The following is an 18552-nucleotide window of genomic DNA, read 5'->3' on the forward strand; positions in this document are numbered from 1 at the left end:
ACCGACGAGGCATTGCTTGGAAGGAAGAAGGAAAGAAAGAAAGGGCCAGTTGTAGAAAGGAAACTTGGAAGGCGACTCAAAATCCAGCGGACCAAACTGGGAAGTAGCATGGGCGGGGTTTACGGGGGGTGCATTAGCGATCTGGCGTTTTTGGGGGAAGCAGCTTTCTGGTGTTTTTTTCTTCTTCTTTTTCCACCCCGCTATCTTGCATACATCGGGGTTTAGGTACGTCAAGCTGCCAGAAGTGGTTGACGGTCGCGAAAGAAGGGAATCGGTTATACAGGGTTGGGGCTGGGGATGGGAATGGAATATGGGAAAGGAAAGATGGGGGGGAACTATTGTATTAATCCCTTAATCAGTTGTTGACAAAGTTGGGGACTCTCTCGTCCTCGTGGAGGAGAGAGTTGCTAGCACATGGCGGCCGTTCGTCCCTGTCCTGTCTGAATGGACGTGGTGGCGTGCGACCGACGTGCTGCAATTAAGCATGGCCCGCCGTCTTACACTCGCCGCTGTCCGTCCGCTGGGAGAGAAGAAGCAGCGAAACGACAAGCGGAGCGAGAGGGGGTTGGTGTGAGGCATGCTTGCCAACGTCAGTCAAAAATAAATTCAAACCATTGTTTTTCTTATTCATATGACCACTTGTAACTTCTTCTGTCCTTGACCGTGTGAAATGTGCTTGGCTGCGCCTAGAAGATCTCGTCTAATTTGATCCAATAGCTCATGCACAAGAACACTATTACATACATACTTCCACATTCCATAATAGCAAGCCATTTAGAATGAACATGACGATACCTACATAACATAGCATACCGTGCTAACGGTCGCCTAGCAGAACTTTCTTGTCGTCCCGGTAAGGCTGGAACAAGCGATGTTGGCTGCTGGGCAAGGGTATATTTATCGCAATAAGCGCGGATGCGGGCCGAGTCTCTCTTCTGTAACGTAGCTTTGCAGCGTCTGATTTGATTTACCATATATTACTGGAAATGGGCAAAATCCCTTCTTACCACCACCCCACCACCACCTTTCCTTGCCGTCCATCCGCACCCGGCGGCTGCCCAATCTTGTTAGTCGGCACCACCAGGACGGAACAGAAGAAACAAGTGATAGTGATCAGGGCCGCATCCCACGCCCACGAACCTTAGCCTCGCATTTCTCCAATGTCACTTTACCATCCGTACATATATTAGCCACCATTTCGTTAGCTCTCCCATCGGATGCGGGTTGGCTGCATGCAGCAAGGGGGACTTCGGGCGAGGTTCCTATTAGCTCTACCATCCCACAACATCCCTACAATCCCTACTGCACATCCCTTGCTGACAACCACACACCGGTTTCTTATGCTCTTACCCCCTCCCAATCGGATGTGTGCGGTTGGGTCGAAAGAGGCAATGGGCGAGTCTGGGAATGAAACATGAACCAATGTTACATAATAACGCTATGCTATATCCTGACGGTATGGTGAGCTGGCCATTAGTAGTTGGCAATCGGATCGAAACGTTTTGCAATGCACCTAAGGACCATATCCATAAGGCACGTTTATTATTATCATGTCTACTCTGCCAACGCGTAGTTTTGCCAATAATGGACTCGAGAGATATCTACGGTTGGAACTCCCTAGTATGGACATAAAGCAGGCTAATTACTATTCCGCGTAACAGATGCTACTCACACCTTGGGAGAATAATGCTTGACCGGCAAGCGATTATGCCTCTCCATGCGTCGGCTCACGTTGGGCCATCCTTTTGACTCATCAGTGTCTCACCGGTGCCACTTATTGGTAGTGTAGGAGGACAGGACTCACGTCGGACTTCCATCTGATCCAAATCATACACGCCATAATACGCATTCAGCAACGGGCTCCCCAAAACCACCGCATCGCGCGGGACCGGACTACCGCCCTCTTCTTCTCCGCCGTCAGCGTACCACTCCGTCGGCACGATCTTGAACATGCACAAGTCCTCCCCCCCCCCCGCCCCCCGCGAACCTCCCTTTTCATCCGGTAGGCGTACTGGCGCGCCGTGACAGTGAAGCTCTGGCTTGTGCCGCCCAGCTCGAAGACCAGATCGGGCAGATGATCGCGCGCCGCGCAGTGAAGGTAGGTCGGTATATGCAGGCAATCCTCCTCGCGCGCCCACATCGGGAGCGAGCGGTAGATCTGCTGGACGAGGGCGGTGTCCGGGAGGGCGATGAAGTACTCGGTCGTGAAGACGGCTATGGTTTTCTTCTTCTTCTTCTTCTTCTTCTTCTTCTTGTGAGGTGACGCATTGTTATCACCACTATTATTATCAGCGTCACCATCGTCATCGTCACCATCGTCATCATCAGAGCGGCGGTGCAGGGGATGCGTCCGGTTATCCCACCGCGCCTCCACCGCCCAGAACCGATCGTCGTCCCGCACCAGCGGCAGCGCGGCAAAGGGCGCGCCGCGGTACCGCGCACTAATAGCTCCAAAGCTGATCTCGCCCGTCATCGCCGGGTCCGACCGGTTCGGCACGTTTTCGATGTCGTCGCTCGCGGCGCGCGGCACCTCGATGGCGAAGAGGTTGGTGTCCGGGGTGCCCGCCTGGACCATGCGGGACCACGGGGAGGCGAGGAAGCTAGAGATAGAGTTGGGCGTGGGGGGTGTGGTGTGGAAGCGCGGGCTGAGGCCGAGGCCGATGACGCCGTCGGAGTTGATCCGCAGGTTATAGTAGTCGGATCCGGCTTTGTCGACGGCGACGAAAAGCTGGTTAGCAACCTCGAGCGCGCCGCCGTCTTCGCTTCCGTTGCCCATGACGCGGAAAGTATCCTGGGCGACGGGGCCGGAGAAATGCACGAGGTTCTGCTCGAAGGAGCGCCGGCCCAAGTTGCAGCGGGGCTCGGCCGTGGACGACTCATTGGCGTAGTAGCGGACTATCCGGCCGGGCATAGCACCATAGCCCAGGTGGATCGACGCGTTCGGGACGAACAGGGTGTCCCATACCAGATCGATGCAGAACCGGAACGGTTGGGGCGGGGTACCCAGGGCGGCCGTGGTCATCAGGCCCACGGGTCCGATTCAGTACTGTGTGCGTGCTTCAAGTCAGATAATTGAAATCAGGCATGAAGTGAGTCTCTCCTATTATTCTAAGCTGGTTGTTCAATGAGGCAATGTAGAGTAGAGTCCCATACTCACATGTCGACACTCTGTTTCCAAGGCGAGTCGTCGGAGAGAACAGCCTGGTTTGACCGAGCAGGGAGTTGGCGACCGTCTGAGTTGGTGGTGCCGGCACACCACAATGGGCTGTTGTACACTGCACCCCGAGAAAGCGCCCCCAAGAACAGCAAAAGTAGAAGTTGTTGGGTCTACATGGTTGTTGAAAATAATTAGCAGTGACTTGTGTGGCAGAACCGAGGACAAGGTAATGTCTCATAGAGATGGGGAAGTCATCAAATCTGACAGGAAGGTTGTGTGTGATGTGCTTTTATGCAGTTGGTCACGTCTCAGTCATCATCAACAGGGGGCTAGAACGGCTAGAGTATTTCTCATATCTGCCTGATTCTGTTTGGCCAATCATACCCAGGTGCCAAGCCCAGGATCCAGAGCGTCAACCAATAGGAGGTATATAGGGTTTCCAGGAGTATACGATAGCAGGGCGCTCCGTACCACATGTAGTTGGTTGCAGCCCAATACCAAAGCCATAGATGGTTTGCTGTATCTTCTATCACAAGGCGACATCGAAATCACCCGGCCCACTTGATACGTTTGGCTCCTGAGGTGGTCCTCCTTTGGGTCATAGCCTTGGATTCTCGTGTGGTAGGCGCCAGGGCAACCCCTATTCACTAAATCTACAAATGAGACGGTAGACGACTTGCTCCTCTACTCGAACCAACCAAGAAATCATATGACGTCTATCGTGGTCTCGTCATCCTAAATGCGACCCATTGCCTTGGAGGGCACAAGGCAGACCGACCAGTCGCTCTGACCGAAACCTCCCCTTATACCACATTAGGGGCTGTACTACGCCGCCAAGCAGTGGTCTAGCCAGATCTCTGTGCGACGACACGAAGCGGCCAACGATGATGTGACTGGTGTTGGCACTAGCTCAACTTCTTCTTTCGTGAGGAATCACCCTTTTCATCAGGGTGCTCGGCTAAACCTTCCACCCGGCTGACCGCCTCGTGGTCCACGATCACGCGGGTATCCCAAGCGTAACGTAGCGACGCCGATCGTTTGGGTTCGAGCCGAGGTGGAGCGTGCCACGGCCTGTGTCTTGCACGACTTTCGTCGAACCTCATGGTGGTAGTTCGGGGAAGTTCTAGAAGAGAGAGGCAGAGCAGAGAGAACAGCTGATAAAAGGATGTTTGCCTTGTGACGATTGCATCTATGGCCTCGTGCGGACTCGGTTCCGGGCTATAGTTATCTAAATATGGTCCATGATACTCATGGAGTGTGATCGCCGGGGTCTATAAATACACCATCTGGTTACTGTGCCGAAGACTTCGGGGTTGTTTTCGACCACACTCATCTCAATATCGAAACTTGTCCACGATAACAATAGCCCAAGCCTCTTTCGAAGATGAGATGCCTTACTCTGTTATTAGTCCTACGTCTCGCTTCGGCGGCGCCCTCTCAAGCCCCCAGTGACTTCACCATCACCGGCCTCTATGCTGAAGTTATCTCGCACTCTTTGTTGAGTAGGTATGAGCACATCCCTCTCTCCCTTCGTCTGAAACTTTGTCCATCACCACTCGACCCAGATCCAATTTTCCTCCTATAGCCCCTATCCATCAACCCCCCACTTGCTTGACTTGCTTTTCCCTTCTCTGATCAAGGCGAAAACAACGAACAGTTACTCCTTCGACCTAAGCACCAGCCCCAAAACTATCGCGACCTCCTGCCTCGCAACGCCCCAAACCGAGTCCAACGGGCAGCTGGTCAACGTATCGCGGACCCCCTGCGCCGACGACGCGCGGTACACGTGGGCCTGGACCATCATCACCTCCACCTCCTCCACCTCTTCCTCTTCCGACTCGTCCAACCCAAACACACTAGATGCAGCAGATGATAAGAGCAGCAGCACGACGAACACCACCTGCAACATCGAGTACTGGTTCGAAGGCCCCCACTATAGCCTCTACGCGGCGCACCATGTGCCCGCCGACCAGATCGTCTGGACGAACCAGCAGTCGCCGACGGGTACGGTGCAGGCTTACGCGGGACCGGCCAATTTTACGGTGCCGGTGGAGATTGTGTATTAACTACGTATGTAGTGTGTGCGGGTGATGGCGTTGTGAAGAAGAGAGAGACAGAGGCTACATTTCATCCATAGGGGAGATTGCGACGGGAAGAGATGGTGCGCTCGTAAGCATACACGTACGAACCAATGAACGTGACTTGATTGGGGATTGTCACTCATCCAATCAATCTTTCTCGTCGGAGGCATGTTCTTGGACGTGTATGACATACCCAAAACAGCTACCGTAGTATAATAAGTTATCAACTCCGGCTTGAGTTTTCAGCTGAAGTCTCCCAGAGTCAATTAAACATGCTTCAAATCGCCGTAGATCACCCATGGGAGGCAAGTCGTGTGTAAGCCAAGCCATGCCCAACACCCACGCCAACGCCAACTCGTAGCCGCCCAGCTGTGAAACCCAGAAACCCCAGAAAATCATATATATCTTGTCATTTCATATCATACACTAACCTCAGCCCAATCCGTTCCCACCCCTCAAGCAAGTAAGTCAAATACACGCCTCGCTCGCTCGGCTCTCAAGACATCATCTCAATCGTACTAGCCACCGCATCCCGATCCGTCTCGCACCCCTCCACCTCCCCCTTCACCTCCTCAATCTCCTCCCTCCTGCTCTCGTCCCCAATCTCCCCATCCACCTTGGCCCCCCGAAACGCCCGCCTCAGCTCGCACTGCCCCAAGTTCCGGCCCCCCGCCTTACACTCGCCGCAGTCCTTCCCGTGCCGGATCAGCAGCACGTGTAAGCCGTACTTGTCCTCAGCCGGCACGCACGCGTCGAGGTGCGCCTGCGCCTGCTCGCGGTTGGCACTGATCTTCCCGTTCTTTTTGGGCAGCCAGCCCAGCAGGCCCGTGAGGCGGTACACGTGCGTATCCACCGCGAAGCTCTCCCGCCGCAGACAAAACAGCAGCACGCAGCTCGCCGTCTTGGGCCCGACCCCTTGGAACCCCAGCATCTCGGCCATGGCGTCCTCATCCGACTTTTCGAACAGGTGATCGAGCGAGTACTTCCCATACCGCGCGTACGCTTCCTCGAGCACCCTGATGATCGTGCGCGACTTGTTAGCCGCGAGCCCGCCGCTCTGGATCGTCTTCTCGAGCTTCGCCTGCCCGCCCGCGACGATGGCCTCCCACTTGTCGCTGCCCCCGTACGCGGCGTCCATGCTCAGCTTGGCGCGCGTGCTGTTGCGGTCGCTCGTGTTCTGCGACAGAACCGTGCGCACCAGCGCGTCCAGCACCGAGGGCGCGTCGCCGCAGCCCGCGCGGCTCGCGGGCGCCTTGGTTGGGGGTTCCGTGGGCCGCGCCCGCGCGCCGTGCAGCGAGACCAGGATCCGGTGCGCCAGCTTGCACTCGGCGGGCGTCGGGTGCGCGAAGTCTGGGAAGGGCGACGCGTTGGCGAACTGGGCGTAGGACTTCAGCTTCCGCGCCTGCAGCTCGGCGGCTTTCTCGTCCTGCGATTTCTTGTTGGGCGTTGATGCATTCTTCGTCTTCGTCTTCTTCTTGCTGGGACTGGGACTTTCCGTCTTGATGGCGCGGCGCCGTTTGGTTGGAGGTGGCTCATCATCGAAATACGCTTCTTCGTCGTCGTCCTCTTCTTTCACTTCCTTCTTGACGCGCTTGCTCCCCCGCAGGTCCGGTGTGGCAGATGCAGACGCCACGCGCTTCGGGACCCCTCTCAGACTTTCCAGCACCTCGGCCTTGACTTTCACATCTTCTCGCTGTTCTTCTTCCTTTGCGTGCTTGCTGGAGTTCCCCCCACTTCGGCGCAGCGGCGCTGCTCCCGTCGCCGTGCTAGCTGTAGCCTTAGCCATGATGGTCTGCGTTCCAATATTTGGAAGAGAGGGTACAATGCGTCTCACGATCAACGCAGCTCGAAACATATATTAATCTCAGGCAAGTCCAGTAAATTGATATTGGCAGCAAGTGGAATGAGTCTTGTGCATCTCGACGGGCGAATGGCTGAAATGTCAGGTAAGTTCAAGCTCGAGTGGTGATGTCACCAGATCTGAGGTCGAATCGGTCCCTGCGCTAGCGTGCGGGAAGATCGACACGAGGACACCTGGGGAAAAGAAAATTCCGGGCGCCAGCTTTTCTCTCTAGGCCTCTTCCTTTGTGCCTGGAGCACCTACCCAATCGCATGCGGCCAGGCGAACAACAGTACAGCACAGCAGATCATCTCTGGGCATTACCATATGTGACACGCAGCCAAGAAAAAGTAAGACTACATATACCTATGATGATTGTGCTTGTTCTCCAGAGTGAAACTCTTCTCATTTTCTTCAATCGTTGCATGCCAATTTTGCTTCAAATATTTATTTTTACACCCCGACAGACCGAGAAGACCCTGCCCTGTCGTGTCCCCAGCTAAAATGACAAACCCCCTCAGTACGCCCAATTTTTAACACTGTCGTAACCTAAGAAGCAACAAAACAAAACAATGCTTGCTTGCTTACTTGCTCTCTGCGATCTCACAATTCGATGCGATTGACCATGCTTGCGCAAGTCCTTGTAAAATGTAACCAATAAACACGCCGTCGTCCCGGAATCCCCCGAACCTTTTGCCAATAGAGACAGGCCAGGCCACCTATTTGTCCATCCCTTCTCATCTCACATATCAATACAATCATTCAATCAATCCTCTTTACTGCCTCAGGCCGCATTCTTCTTGCGTCCCAGCCCCAGCCACTTCGATCGCCTGCTGGCACTCTGCGGCGTATTAGGCACAGTATCCAGGTCAGATGTGGTGGGCCGCATGCCGAATTCATCCATCTCCGAAACGCTAGTTGTGTTGATAGGTGTAGGGGGTGCTCGCTTTCGTTGGATCGGCGGCGGCGTGGCGCTCGTGAGCTCATCGTCCATCACGCCGGGCGGCCGGGAGGCCCATTGCCGAGTCGGTGGTGGTGGCACGCTCAATCTCCCCGACGGCTTCGTCTGCCGCGGCGTTTCAACTTGTTGCTGTTGCTGCTGGTCATCGGCCGCAGCCCCTCGTCGAAAAAGTCCGTTGAGTCCGCTAAACGCTCTGGATCGCACAGGCTGTCCCGCAATCGGTGGGTACTGGTTCCGCTTCCCGCTGGGCATAGCGCCGGCTTGGCCTTGTTGCTGTAACGGCTGCTGCTGCTGCTGCTGCTGCTGCTGCTGACGGGGAGCTGGCACGGAGGAGTCGATGCTGCTGCTTCTCACCCGTCCTGCGCTTTTGCCCAAGCTGCTCTTCTGCACAGGGTTCTTCCTAAGCTTCCCTGCTGAAGAAGAAGTCATAGCATTGGAGCTCGAACTCATACTTCCCGTGCCAGCATGCAGGCTCGACCTACGATGTGGCGGTGTGATGCCACCTTCCGGCTCATCGGGAGCTGGTGCCTGAAACTTGCCCGCTTCGGAGCGAGTCATCGTGGCTGGTGGCGCATCCAGAGGTTCCCGTTTCAACCCCGAGGCGGGGGAGCTGACCAGCCCGCTCGTCTGCGTTTCCCGAGAAGAGCTTCCGCCTTGAACCCACCTTCAGGAAAGCTGAAGAGGTCCGGCTCGGCTCTTCCCATGTTACGCGAATGAGGTGGCAGACCAAGGTTTCCACCGTTGCCCTTGGAGCCTTCACGCATCCAGTAGTCCAAGTCACTGTCCTTATCCTCCGAGTAGGCATCAGCGCCGCCATCCGAGTCTTCCGAATCCGACGACCAATCGTTGGCCCTGGCCCGCGATGAAGTCGTTTCGCATGCCGAGTGCGGTCGAGGTGGCAAGAGATGGCTGTACTGATTGTGATGCGCAAAACGGTTGGTGTTGAACTGCCGTGAAGGCTCTTTCCCTGCGACTAGTGAAGGCGGTAGTCGAAGCGGGCTGAGAAGTCTGAGACGCTGGGTTACCTCGGCCATCAAGCGACGATGCGAGCGAGTATTGACCCGACGACGCTTTGGAACGCGCATCAAAGACACTGGTCTGCGGTGTACTTCTATGGTCATATGATAAAGTGTCGTTCGAGTTGTGGTATCGACGAAGTGTGTTGGTTGACACAGTGTCGGGTGTCGGAGGCAGTGCTCGGGACGCTGCTAGGTCTCTTTCGGTCGGCGTCGACGTCATCACGCGACGGAGTGCCTCCCTCTTCTCTTGCTTCGTCTTGATCTGAGAGGCAGCCTGCGAGTGTCGAGCGGACGGCGACATCTTGATGCTGCTGCTACTACCTCGACTCGCCATGGACGGTCTTCGCATCTCACCAGATGCTAGTTGTGATTCCAGCCTTTCCAGTTGTTGGAGAGGAGACGGCGTATCGACCAAGGTGCCAAGTGACTGGAGTGGAGAGGAGAAGGCGGCACTGCTCTTGAAAGTCCCATTACCCGTCCTCGATGCACTGCCGCCTCTTTGGCATTCCCAGCTCGGCTGCTTCGTCGGAGCGGGCAAGTCGTCGTAGTCGTCAAACTTGTCGTCGATGTTATCGTCGAAGAGGTGGTCCAGCGGATGGCACTGTGGAGAAGCAAGGAGCTTATCCTTCTCACCGTACACACTCTTGAAAGAGCTTTCACTCAGCACGCTGAGGCTGGGGCTCGTAATTCTAGCAAGCTCGCTAGGGTCAGCGCTGGACTGTGATATCTTGCGCAAGTGGAAGATGCTGCTCTGGTTGTTGAGAATGACATTTCGCAGATTTTCGGTGTGCGCGCTGCGTTCCGACATGAAGCTAGGCATCCGTTCCAAGATCTTATCGTCGTTAACAGCAAGCGCGCCTGGAAATCGCGCGACTTTCGGCGTCGAGGCGGCCGGCTCGTCTAGTTCGGATTCGTCGTTACGCGAGTGTCGGTACGTCCCGTCTGCCTCGACCTGCCGTACCATTTCTCTTTCCAGCAGGAGATCCGCTACTCTGTCCTCCAAACCCACGATGAGGGCCATGGCCTCCTTAAGGGCTATATCGCGCTGATTCAGTTCAGACCACACGTTCTCGTTGAGCTCCATCAGCTCGGCTTGATCCCTCTCTAACGTGGCATTCCTCTGCTCCAATGCATTCTGCCGCTCCCTTCGATGGTACAGTTCCACCTTCAGGTCGAAATTCTGTTTGTGCAAAGTCGACAACGTCTGTATGGATAGTTTGTTAGCATCGTAAACGCTCTCAATTGCGATAAACCGGTAGGAGAACGGTGCATTTCGTACCTTTTCCATTTCTTTCGCTCCAAATCCTTTCTGGCTGTCGGCCTCATCGCCACTAGCCGATCGAGGCCGCCGTCCCATGGCTGTCGTACTCCTCCGCAAGGGCGAGCTGTTTACCTCTTCATCTAGGAACCCACTAGTCGGAGTATTCCCACCATCGCTTCTTCTCGGGCTGTTTCTAGCGCCATCCCGCCTCTCCTGCTGCAGCCTTTCCTGGAGATAGCTGGATATGGCTGGGATCCTTCCTTGCTTCGCGTCATCGCTCATTTCTCTGGCTAATCGTGAAGGCGGCCTAGTATTTGTCGCACTGACGTTGGAGCTTCCGCAGCGATTATGATGATGTTTGTGTACCGGGTGAGACTGCGATGGCCACCCAGAAGAAGAGGTTCGGGATACGGAAGTGTTTGTGCTTCTCGACGTACCCTGTGGGTTCGAAGAATGGCTGGTAGCGACGCTCGAACTTGAAAAAGCCCGGGGGTGTGATGAAGTATGAGAGCCTCTCAGCTCCCTTGGGCAGGTACTCCCATCCATTATGAATCAAACAGCAAGAGCTGCGTGTCCAAGCATCCACTTGGCAATGAGACCAACAAAAGTAGTTGGAGCGGCACTTGCATCTAGCAAACACGCCTGGGCTAAAAAAGAGGCGCTAGCCAACCTCTGGAAGCCAAGGATTGGCCGGAACGTGATTCGGCAAGCTGCAGGGGCAAAGACACCGAGCAGGGTATCGCTTGAAACAACCTGAAAAGTGACGAAAGACCCTGTGCAATGGAGAATCTTGGCGACCAACAAAGAGCAAAGAGAGACGTTGCTAGGAAGCTAAAAAAGCGCCGCTACGTTAGTCGTCGATAGGGAATGGCGCGTGGCGCGAACTACAACTCAAGGTTTCCTGGAAAAGGCGCTGCTTGGGCACCTATACCAACGGCCTGATATGGCTGTGTGTAGGAGGGGGGTTCGCGACGTAGTTTGCTGACGCAACGTGATGACCCTTGGCAGAATCGTTGCAAGGACCGATTTCGCTTGAGCCTCACCAACAAAAAAGCCACGTGCTACGACCTCCAATCTTCTTTGCCAGTATGTTGAGAGCAATGTTCCGTCGCAACGATAGAGGCAAGGGCTGCCTGTGTCTAACCAATAGCGATACCTCGATTGCGGTGGTTTGTCGAGGGGACAGTAGATAGGGATAGAAAATGCAAGACAGCCAGGTTGGTTGACTTGCAAGTAGTGAGCTGGAGGGTATGATATGTCTTTCCGGTGTCTCATGCAGACGGGAGTGTCGCGCGATTGGGTCGTTACGTGCAAGACCCGATTGGAATGGCGTCGAGAAAAAACCCTAGCCCGGAAGCTCCTCGCGGGTAGTAAAGAGTACCGATGGAAGCGAGAAGAGATCAATGCCACTCAAGTAAGTGTGCGCAGTCAGTATAGAATCCCACCCAGTGATAGACGATTTGACGATAGGGAAGAATAAGGATCGGTCTCTCGATTTCAGACCTGAAGCGATAGCTAGCATATGATGTCGAGAATGAATCAAGAAAAGAAAGCTCTCCTAAGCAGAAGGAAAAACAACAAATACGAAAATGAGAGAACTGGGCGACAATGGGGTGGATCGTGCGATGCAGTAGTGACAGCGAAGTCTACATCCCAAAGGCCATGTTGTTGTAGTGGCAGCGGAAGGGTCTCCAGGGAACTTTAGAACAGCTCAGGTCTTAGGTCGGATGAGAGCACGGGTGGGTAATTGAGTGAGAGAGACACCGAAGTCGTAGTCGAGGAGGGGCCGTTCTGGGCAGAAGAGCCAAGACGAATGTGCTGAAGCCTCTCCTGCAGCAACTTCCCTGCAAGTGCAAGCGGGCAAGCAGGTTGCATGGCGAGGAAACCTTGTCCGTCGTAGGCAGAGGTGATCTATCCCGGTAGGTACAGAGGCACGCACCCGACGTCAACGGAAGTCACAGGTAGAAGCGAGCGGGTCCTTGACTCCATCGTTGCTTGCCTTGTTTGAATTCGCCTTGCATTCTATGGGCTGGCTGGAAATCGATTTCAACATGGAGACTGCACAAGTGCTAAGAGGTTAGTGTGCCGAGCTGCCTGGTGCCTGGTGCCTGGCACGGTGCTCAATTTGTAGATTCCAATTCCAAAAGCTGAGCCAGGAACAGGCAATTAGCGGAGATCGGACGGTCTCCTTCTTTTGGTGCGCAACTGACGGCGTGTCTAACCTCCAAAACCCAGACAGGCATCCTCACAGGCACCCCATCCATGGCGATAGCAAACTCGATACATGTAGCTGGAGATGCGATGGTATGTACCGGAATATTGAGAATCCCATGAATGATGGGCTAGTAAATCAATCGCAAGTGTTTGATATGGCGATGGTGCACGTCTACAAGATTTGACAGCCTCATGGCAATTGAAGCGTTCCAGGATTCGATGCAATGCAATGAGAGGCAAGCGGGTGTGCCAAGGGCATCTTGCTCTTGCTGGCCAACAGATTCAATCAATGCTCCATCAGCACATGGCCGCACAGAGCTCTAGCCCACTTTGGACAAACAACTGCCGCCAACACGGATATTGACGTTGCGGCAACTGCAACTCCGTCGAACATCACCATCATCGGATACGAGTTGGGCAACACCAGTTTGGTGCTATGTAGAGGTGATTGTGACGAACAACGCGCAGTACTCAAATCAATTGTGACGGACAAGGGAGCCCAGTGCCAGGGAAGCTTAAGTATGGTGCCAGGGACCAAATTTTGAGCCGCCTAGCCACAACGAGCTGTAGCCTGCCTTCTGGCCTGCCGGGCAGGACCCGGGACCGGGGCTCGACTGAACCTCCCAGCCCATGGTTTAGCTTCCACAACGCTGGAAAGAGGCGTGATTGGCCGTCATAGAGGTGACTGCTTCCTTCAATCTTGAGGAAGTGTGACGGAAAACCCAGGGAGAGTGAGGGGGGCGCTGGGCCGCACCTCGGGTGTCTCTCCTTCCCCCATCTCCATCGTCAGTGGTCACCTTTTCAAACCTTGCTGCTTAAGTGTCTTGGGTGTCGCGACTCGCGAGTCTGCGACTGGACGCGCAACGTGATTTCGTTTCCAATTGGATGCAACCGAATATCCCAATGGAGCTATCAGCGCGAAGTTTGGCAATAGGTTCCAAAAAGCCCATCTCCCACGCGTACATTATCCTTCTCGGGTCGCATTGCAATCTGCTTGGACCTTTTGTCGATGCAAGGAAGCAACCTGTGGAAGACAATCAATTCAGACACGCATCTTCAATCTCGAGATTGGTGGATCGGCCCCATTCGAAGGTCGCTAATCGCGCGGCCTCCATTTTTGCCAAAGTGCTTGCATGATAAGAGACCTACCCCCCCCCCCCTACTAAAACCCTCCGAACGAAGCCCACAGTGATAGGGCGTTTTCGCCCATTTCCTTCTGCTGAACTGTCAAAAGAAACATCCGGGGTGGTCCTTTCTAGCTGCATGTTTTAGCGCCGCCTGGGGCACCCGGTCGGCGCCCAGGCTTGCCAGGCTAACTGCTAACTGGAATTAAATGTCCGCAGCACGGATTGATTTTCCTACGACGGACAGAGTAGCAGCCCAGCCTGCAAGCTTCTGCCCAGCTGAACTGAAGTGAACTGTCAGCACTACCGGAAATGCCTCCCGTTATGATCAGGTGGTGGCGCTCCTTCGAGTCGTCGTGTCCGTTGGATGCAATAATACACTGTGTGTGGGCATTCGGGACATTTTCGAAAGGGTCTCAGTGTTTATGGTCTGTGTCAAGCGGCAGACCCTTTTCTGTCACAGCAACAGCAACCACGTCAACCATAAGCTCATAAGCACAGGGCTCACACCTTCGGAGCCAGTGGCAATGCACTATTCGAAGTTTCCGATTGCTACGACAACTTCATTCCAGATGACGGCAAAACCTCTTTGCGCCTTTCTCGTAGGATCGCGCTATCAACGTAGCGCCAGACAGCCTGCATTAGTGAGCAAAGGCCGGCCGGTCTCAGCGGCTGATCCCGTCGTAATTATTTTTCTTTTCGCCCGATGATACAAAACGACTTCGAGCGCGTCATCTCGCCGCACCAGAGCAGCATTAATCTAACGTGTCAAGTAGTCAGACAGGAAGATTTGGGAGTCTCGGTAGAAAGCGGAATGCTGATAAGAGAGACGGCTGGGATGAATGAGACTTGACGCAGATTGGTGCGACAAAACAACCAATGGTGAAGTTATCATGTAACATGGCTGAGCGGCCCCCTTTGGTCAGTCGTAATTGGAACTATGCTCGCCTATTCACTCGGCTTTGACTTCCCCAGTTCCCAGTCCCGTCACACGACTCCGAGACGGGGGGCTTCTTCAACATCAAATCCGCATGCCGGCTAAATGGGGGATCCGGCGCTTCCTCCAGTCCCCAGTCGGGGCAATGCGGGAGGGCTTACGGTCGCTCTCATTCGGCGCCGTCCACCGAATGAGAGCTGTGCCGGCGGCTCCCACCTTTCCCCGCGGCCCCCACAGGGCAAATGGGATGGTGTCGTCTGCGTGTGTGCTGTCTATCTGCCCTCATGCAGCATATCGCATATGGGAACTATGGAACTGTGGAACTGTGGAACTGTGGAACTGCGTGAGAAATAACGCAGTCACTCGGGCTTCCGGGCGTTTACGTGCAGCATCTGATCTGATTGCAGACGGGGCATAATGCCTCCTCCCCTTCCTCCTCCACTACTGCGTACCCTCCCCAAAGCTTTTGCAGGGCGTTCCGTCTCGGGCTGTAACGCTGTTTGGGCACCCACTTATGCATCTTGATACCCGAAAAGGAAATTCTGAGGATATATATGGCGGCAGAGGGTGCATTGCAGCTCTATCAACTCGTCCTACGTGTCAAATCCTCTGACCATGCATACATATCTGCACGTTCGTCATTGGTCTCTGGTCAGCTGGCTGTCTCGGATGCTAGTCTCTCCAGCATCGGCAAGTCTTGATGCTTTCTACCTAGGTCGTCAAGCAAACGGTTTGACGATGCAGCGACTTGACCGTACTGTCGTCAAACTGGCTTTGGTTTAGTCTCCGTAATTTACGGTCTTTCGTCATGGCGAGCGATTGGCTTGCTTTTTTGCAGTCGGCCGACTTTCTGACTGGTTGAAGAGGATGCCCCTAATTGGCTGTTGGGGCCGTGAAGATGAATCGGAGAACTCGAAAGATTGCTGAGGCCCCGACTCGCCCAGAGACAGCACAAGATTCGCCTTCTACATACCATCCACTGGAGAGTACATCGTATCTGGCCCGGTCAGGTGTGTCCGCGTGGGGAGCTGCAAGCTTCCAAGACTCTCTCTAAGGCGTCATATCAGGTGGCTCCCTACGGATATTATCGGCCGTGTCAAAGTCAACAAGACATACAACTGCACTGAACTTCCTTTTCAATACAAGACGTTGATTATCGTCGGTTTGTAGCCCCCGAAATCTGTTCTAAGAAAACCGACAAGGTGTAATAAATTGTAGGTAGGAAACGGGGTAAAGGGGGCTGCTGTGTCCAATTACCGCTAGGTGACAGTACCAAGTTGTTACAGGACAACATCATTAGAAGGAAATATGAAATGGCGGGAACTGTTGGAGTTGAGTCCAGTTCTAATCTAGCTTCTTTGTGTGCACTACCACTTAGTCGTTTATTATATGGTTATATTATCATGATCGCAAGGGGGGCTAACGGCGAGAATTCGCTTCCCGGGCGTTTTCCAGGATGGGCCCTTCTAGACCCATTTGCGCTTGATCCACATCTTCCGCCTCAGATGTGCGCTGTGGTTCGCCCGGGGCGTGGTCGGTATCCATGTCTTGCACAGTAATATTCTCCGATGCTTCTGCAGAAGCTTGATCGCTTCCCACCGTTTCAGTATGGCTGTCGGCTTCTGGCTTGACTTCTTCTTCTTCTTCGACGACGACGAGTTCACGATTAAGCCTCGGGTATTCGAGATCAGAGATGTCAAGATCAGCCAGCCGATCCTCCGGGCGCGTGACGGGAGTGATATCGGTGCAGCCGCTCCATTTCCCGCACCCAAGCTCGTCCTGCCCGAGACGATGGAGCTGCAGAGCGCCATTAGTCCTCCATTCCAGGTATTGGTATTGTCGGTACTTTGCCCGCCTGTGCAGGCAGCACATAATGGGGTCTAGCGCAAACGACATCAATATGATCAGGGCTCCTAATATGTAGGTGAACAGAAGCCCGAACATGCTGAACGAGGCGTATCCAGCCTGGCGAATTTTCTGCTTGCCTGTTAGCACACTGAATAAAGGCCCTTGATTTCTTTATTCTCATATAGCCACGTGCGAAGATGAGATGGGAGTATGAATTCGACGTACCTGGTTTTGGCAGAAATGGCGTTGATACTCATTGGAAGGTGGGTCAACCAAGCGTTGCAGGTTGGCATCCGTATTGTTGTGCCCTACAGCTACATCGACATAGCCGGCCTGGTGTAAGGCGAGTGTGGTATTCCACCACTTAGTGACACCAAGCTGCCATTGGTTTTTGGAGAGACCCAGTTGAACACCACTAGTCAGCAGTGTCTGAGATGCCAATGCCTTGGCACCAAATACCCCAGAAGGTTCGGGATACCGGCCCCGCTTAGAGTGTCCAGTCCTGCAGCCCAGTCGAGCCTACTTCCGGGCTCAGTGTCGAAGGGAGGCGCTCCTGGTGAGTTGAAATTATCCGCCGACAGATTGAAGAGGGGATAGGCGCCAGCCGTAGCGTCCAGCCAACCTGTGAGTGGTCCACATCCTTTCGGAATCCCATATTCTGAATTGCACCACTGGAACTGCTGCTTACAACCTAGCGGAGAGGCTGCCTCAGTGGTGGTATATGCATTGCCGTACGTGGCGGAATGAAGGGTTTTTTCTGTCCCATAGGGAGACGTTGCCCTATACCAGGCATCATCGGACTCCTGAGCAAACGTTACCCCGTTGCCTGATAGGAATACGAGTATAATATCGCCGTCTGGGGTCTCAATAGTATGGTCGGGAACGAAATCGCTAAAGGTCTCGGACAATGAGCCATTAAACGACATCGCCATACTGGACCTATGTATGAGGCCGTTAGCTACAGGGAAGTACTACCAGCAGATGTCGATGGTTATGCGTATCATAGGTATACTGGAAAAAAGATCTGAAATGACACATACTGTACTCGGAAGTTTGTTCCTTGGACCACATGCTCTGTCTGCGCGTACTGAGATTGCACATCTTGCACCGATATTGTGTAGTTAAACAACGTCTCGCCTGGCCCATATCTTCTTCCGTAATTGTACCCGATAAAGGTCCTGTTGTTGTAGATATGGCTGGACGTGTAGCCATCGGTTTTCAATGGCGCACAGGATAGTACCATCCTCCAAAGAAATCTTCGGTCTTGCGGAGCATTGAGACCCATATGGTCGTTGCTGTCAATGTATCCCGTATCTAGTCGTAGGTTTTTCGTATTTCGCGACAGACATCTGACGCAAACGGGCATCCGGCATTGCCATCAGACGTTTCAGTAGGGAGGCTCTGGACAACAAATCTATTGCAATCAAACACATTGGCGCCTTGATGTGCGTAGTATTGTTGTACGTAATTAGCTGCATCATCCATCTTGTTGGCTATCCATGTATTATGCGCAATGGTTCCGGTAAAATTGGCATCGTCTGTACTAGGCGGAGAAAATATGCTGCAATTTTCCCCGTTGATCAGGACCTCATCACCAGCAACAGACGAGATCTGAGAGGAATACCCGCCAGTCAATGTAAAACCCACAATGAACAAGATACCGAAGATGAGTAGGGGCAACAGGCGGACAAGCGTTTTTGCCTGCAACCGGCGCCATACCCACAGGAGAACGAGGAGGGAAAAGGTGCCAGCGTCGGCGCTGGAGGAGTTCCCAAGCACAACCTGTCGTTGGTGATAAATAGTGCCCTGAGCACCTCTCTTTGAACTGCAGGTGTGAAAGGCGAAACAGAGCATCTTCCAAAGTCGGGAGGCCACGGAGGGGATGAAAGTAGCGGTGAATGCAATCAGAATATTGCCACTACTCTGGGTTGTGGTCAATGTCGCACCCATGATCGCCGAGCCCCTGGACCAGTTGGTCCAGACACCCAGGTAAATTTGACCATCTCTAATTATCCATTATGCGTTGACAGCGAGGTAAAAAGACAAGTTGAATGCGGGCAATCTGCTAATCGTAATTGTGTAGGTAGGTGAAGCAAAAGGAGATTCTAGC

The 18552-nt window shown here is 53.9% G+C and overlaps 5 protein-coding genes across 5 annotated transcripts; 1 reads left to right on the forward strand and 4 right to left on the reverse strand.

Moving 5' to 3' along the window:
- Positions 1 to 1727: 1727 nt before the first annotated feature.
- Positions 1728 to 3022, reverse strand: PG994_001002 (uncharacterized protein; the record flags this gene model as incomplete). Its single annotated transcript, XM_066852411.1, has 2 exons — positions 1728 to 1943; positions 1988 to 3022. 2 exons carry the CDS (start codon positions 3020 to 3022, stop codon positions 1728 to 1730), a joined length of 1251 nt encoding a protein of 416 aa, XP_066720552.1.
- Positions 3023 to 4541: 1519 nt separating this feature from the next.
- Positions 4542 to 5223, forward strand: PG994_001003 (uncharacterized protein; the record flags this gene model as incomplete). The annotated part of the gene is made up of 2 exons (XM_066852412.1): positions 4542 to 4663; positions 4815 to 5223. 2 exons carry the CDS (start codon positions 4542 to 4544, stop codon positions 5221 to 5223), a joined length of 531 nt encoding a protein of 176 aa, XP_066720553.1.
- Positions 5224 to 5734: 511 nt separating this feature from the next.
- On the reverse strand, positions 5735 to 7024 carry PG994_001004 (uncharacterized protein; the record flags this gene model as incomplete). Its single annotated transcript, XM_066852413.1, has 1 exon — positions 5735 to 7024. One exon carries the CDS (start codon positions 7022 to 7024, stop codon positions 5735 to 5737), a length of 1290 nt encoding a protein of 429 aa, XP_066720554.1.
- An 838-nt stretch (positions 7025 to 7862) lies between these two features.
- On the reverse strand, positions 7863 to 10415 carry PG994_001005 (uncharacterized protein; the record flags this gene model as incomplete). The annotated part of the gene is made up of 4 exons (XM_066852414.1): positions 7863 to 8602; positions 8704 to 9006; positions 9065 to 10262; positions 10338 to 10415. The coding sequence occupies 4 exons, from the start codon at positions 10413 to 10415 to the stop codon at positions 7863 to 7865; spliced, it is 2319 nt and encodes a 772-aa protein (XP_066720555.1).
- A 5598-nt stretch (positions 10416 to 16013) lies between these two features.
- Positions 16014 to 18392, reverse strand: PG994_001006 (cytochrome p450 protein; the record flags this gene model as incomplete). The annotated part of the gene is made up of 5 exons (XM_066852415.1): positions 16014 to 16571; positions 16668 to 16857; positions 16902 to 17381; positions 17483 to 17737; positions 17797 to 18392. The coding sequence occupies 5 exons, from the start codon at positions 18390 to 18392 to the stop codon at positions 16014 to 16016; spliced, it is 2079 nt and encodes a 692-aa protein (XP_066720556.1).
- Between the last annotated feature and the right edge of the window lie 160 nt (positions 18393 to 18552).

The sequence above is a fragment of the Apiospora phragmitis genome (assembly GCF_038363925.1).
Source record: "Apiospora phragmitis strain CBS 135458 chromosome Unknown utg000002l:1.0-5516284.0:1.0-5523493.0, whole genome shotgun sequence".
Classification (NCBI taxonomy): Eukaryota; Fungi; Ascomycota; class Sordariomycetes; order Amphisphaeriales; family Apiosporaceae; genus Apiospora; species Apiospora phragmitis.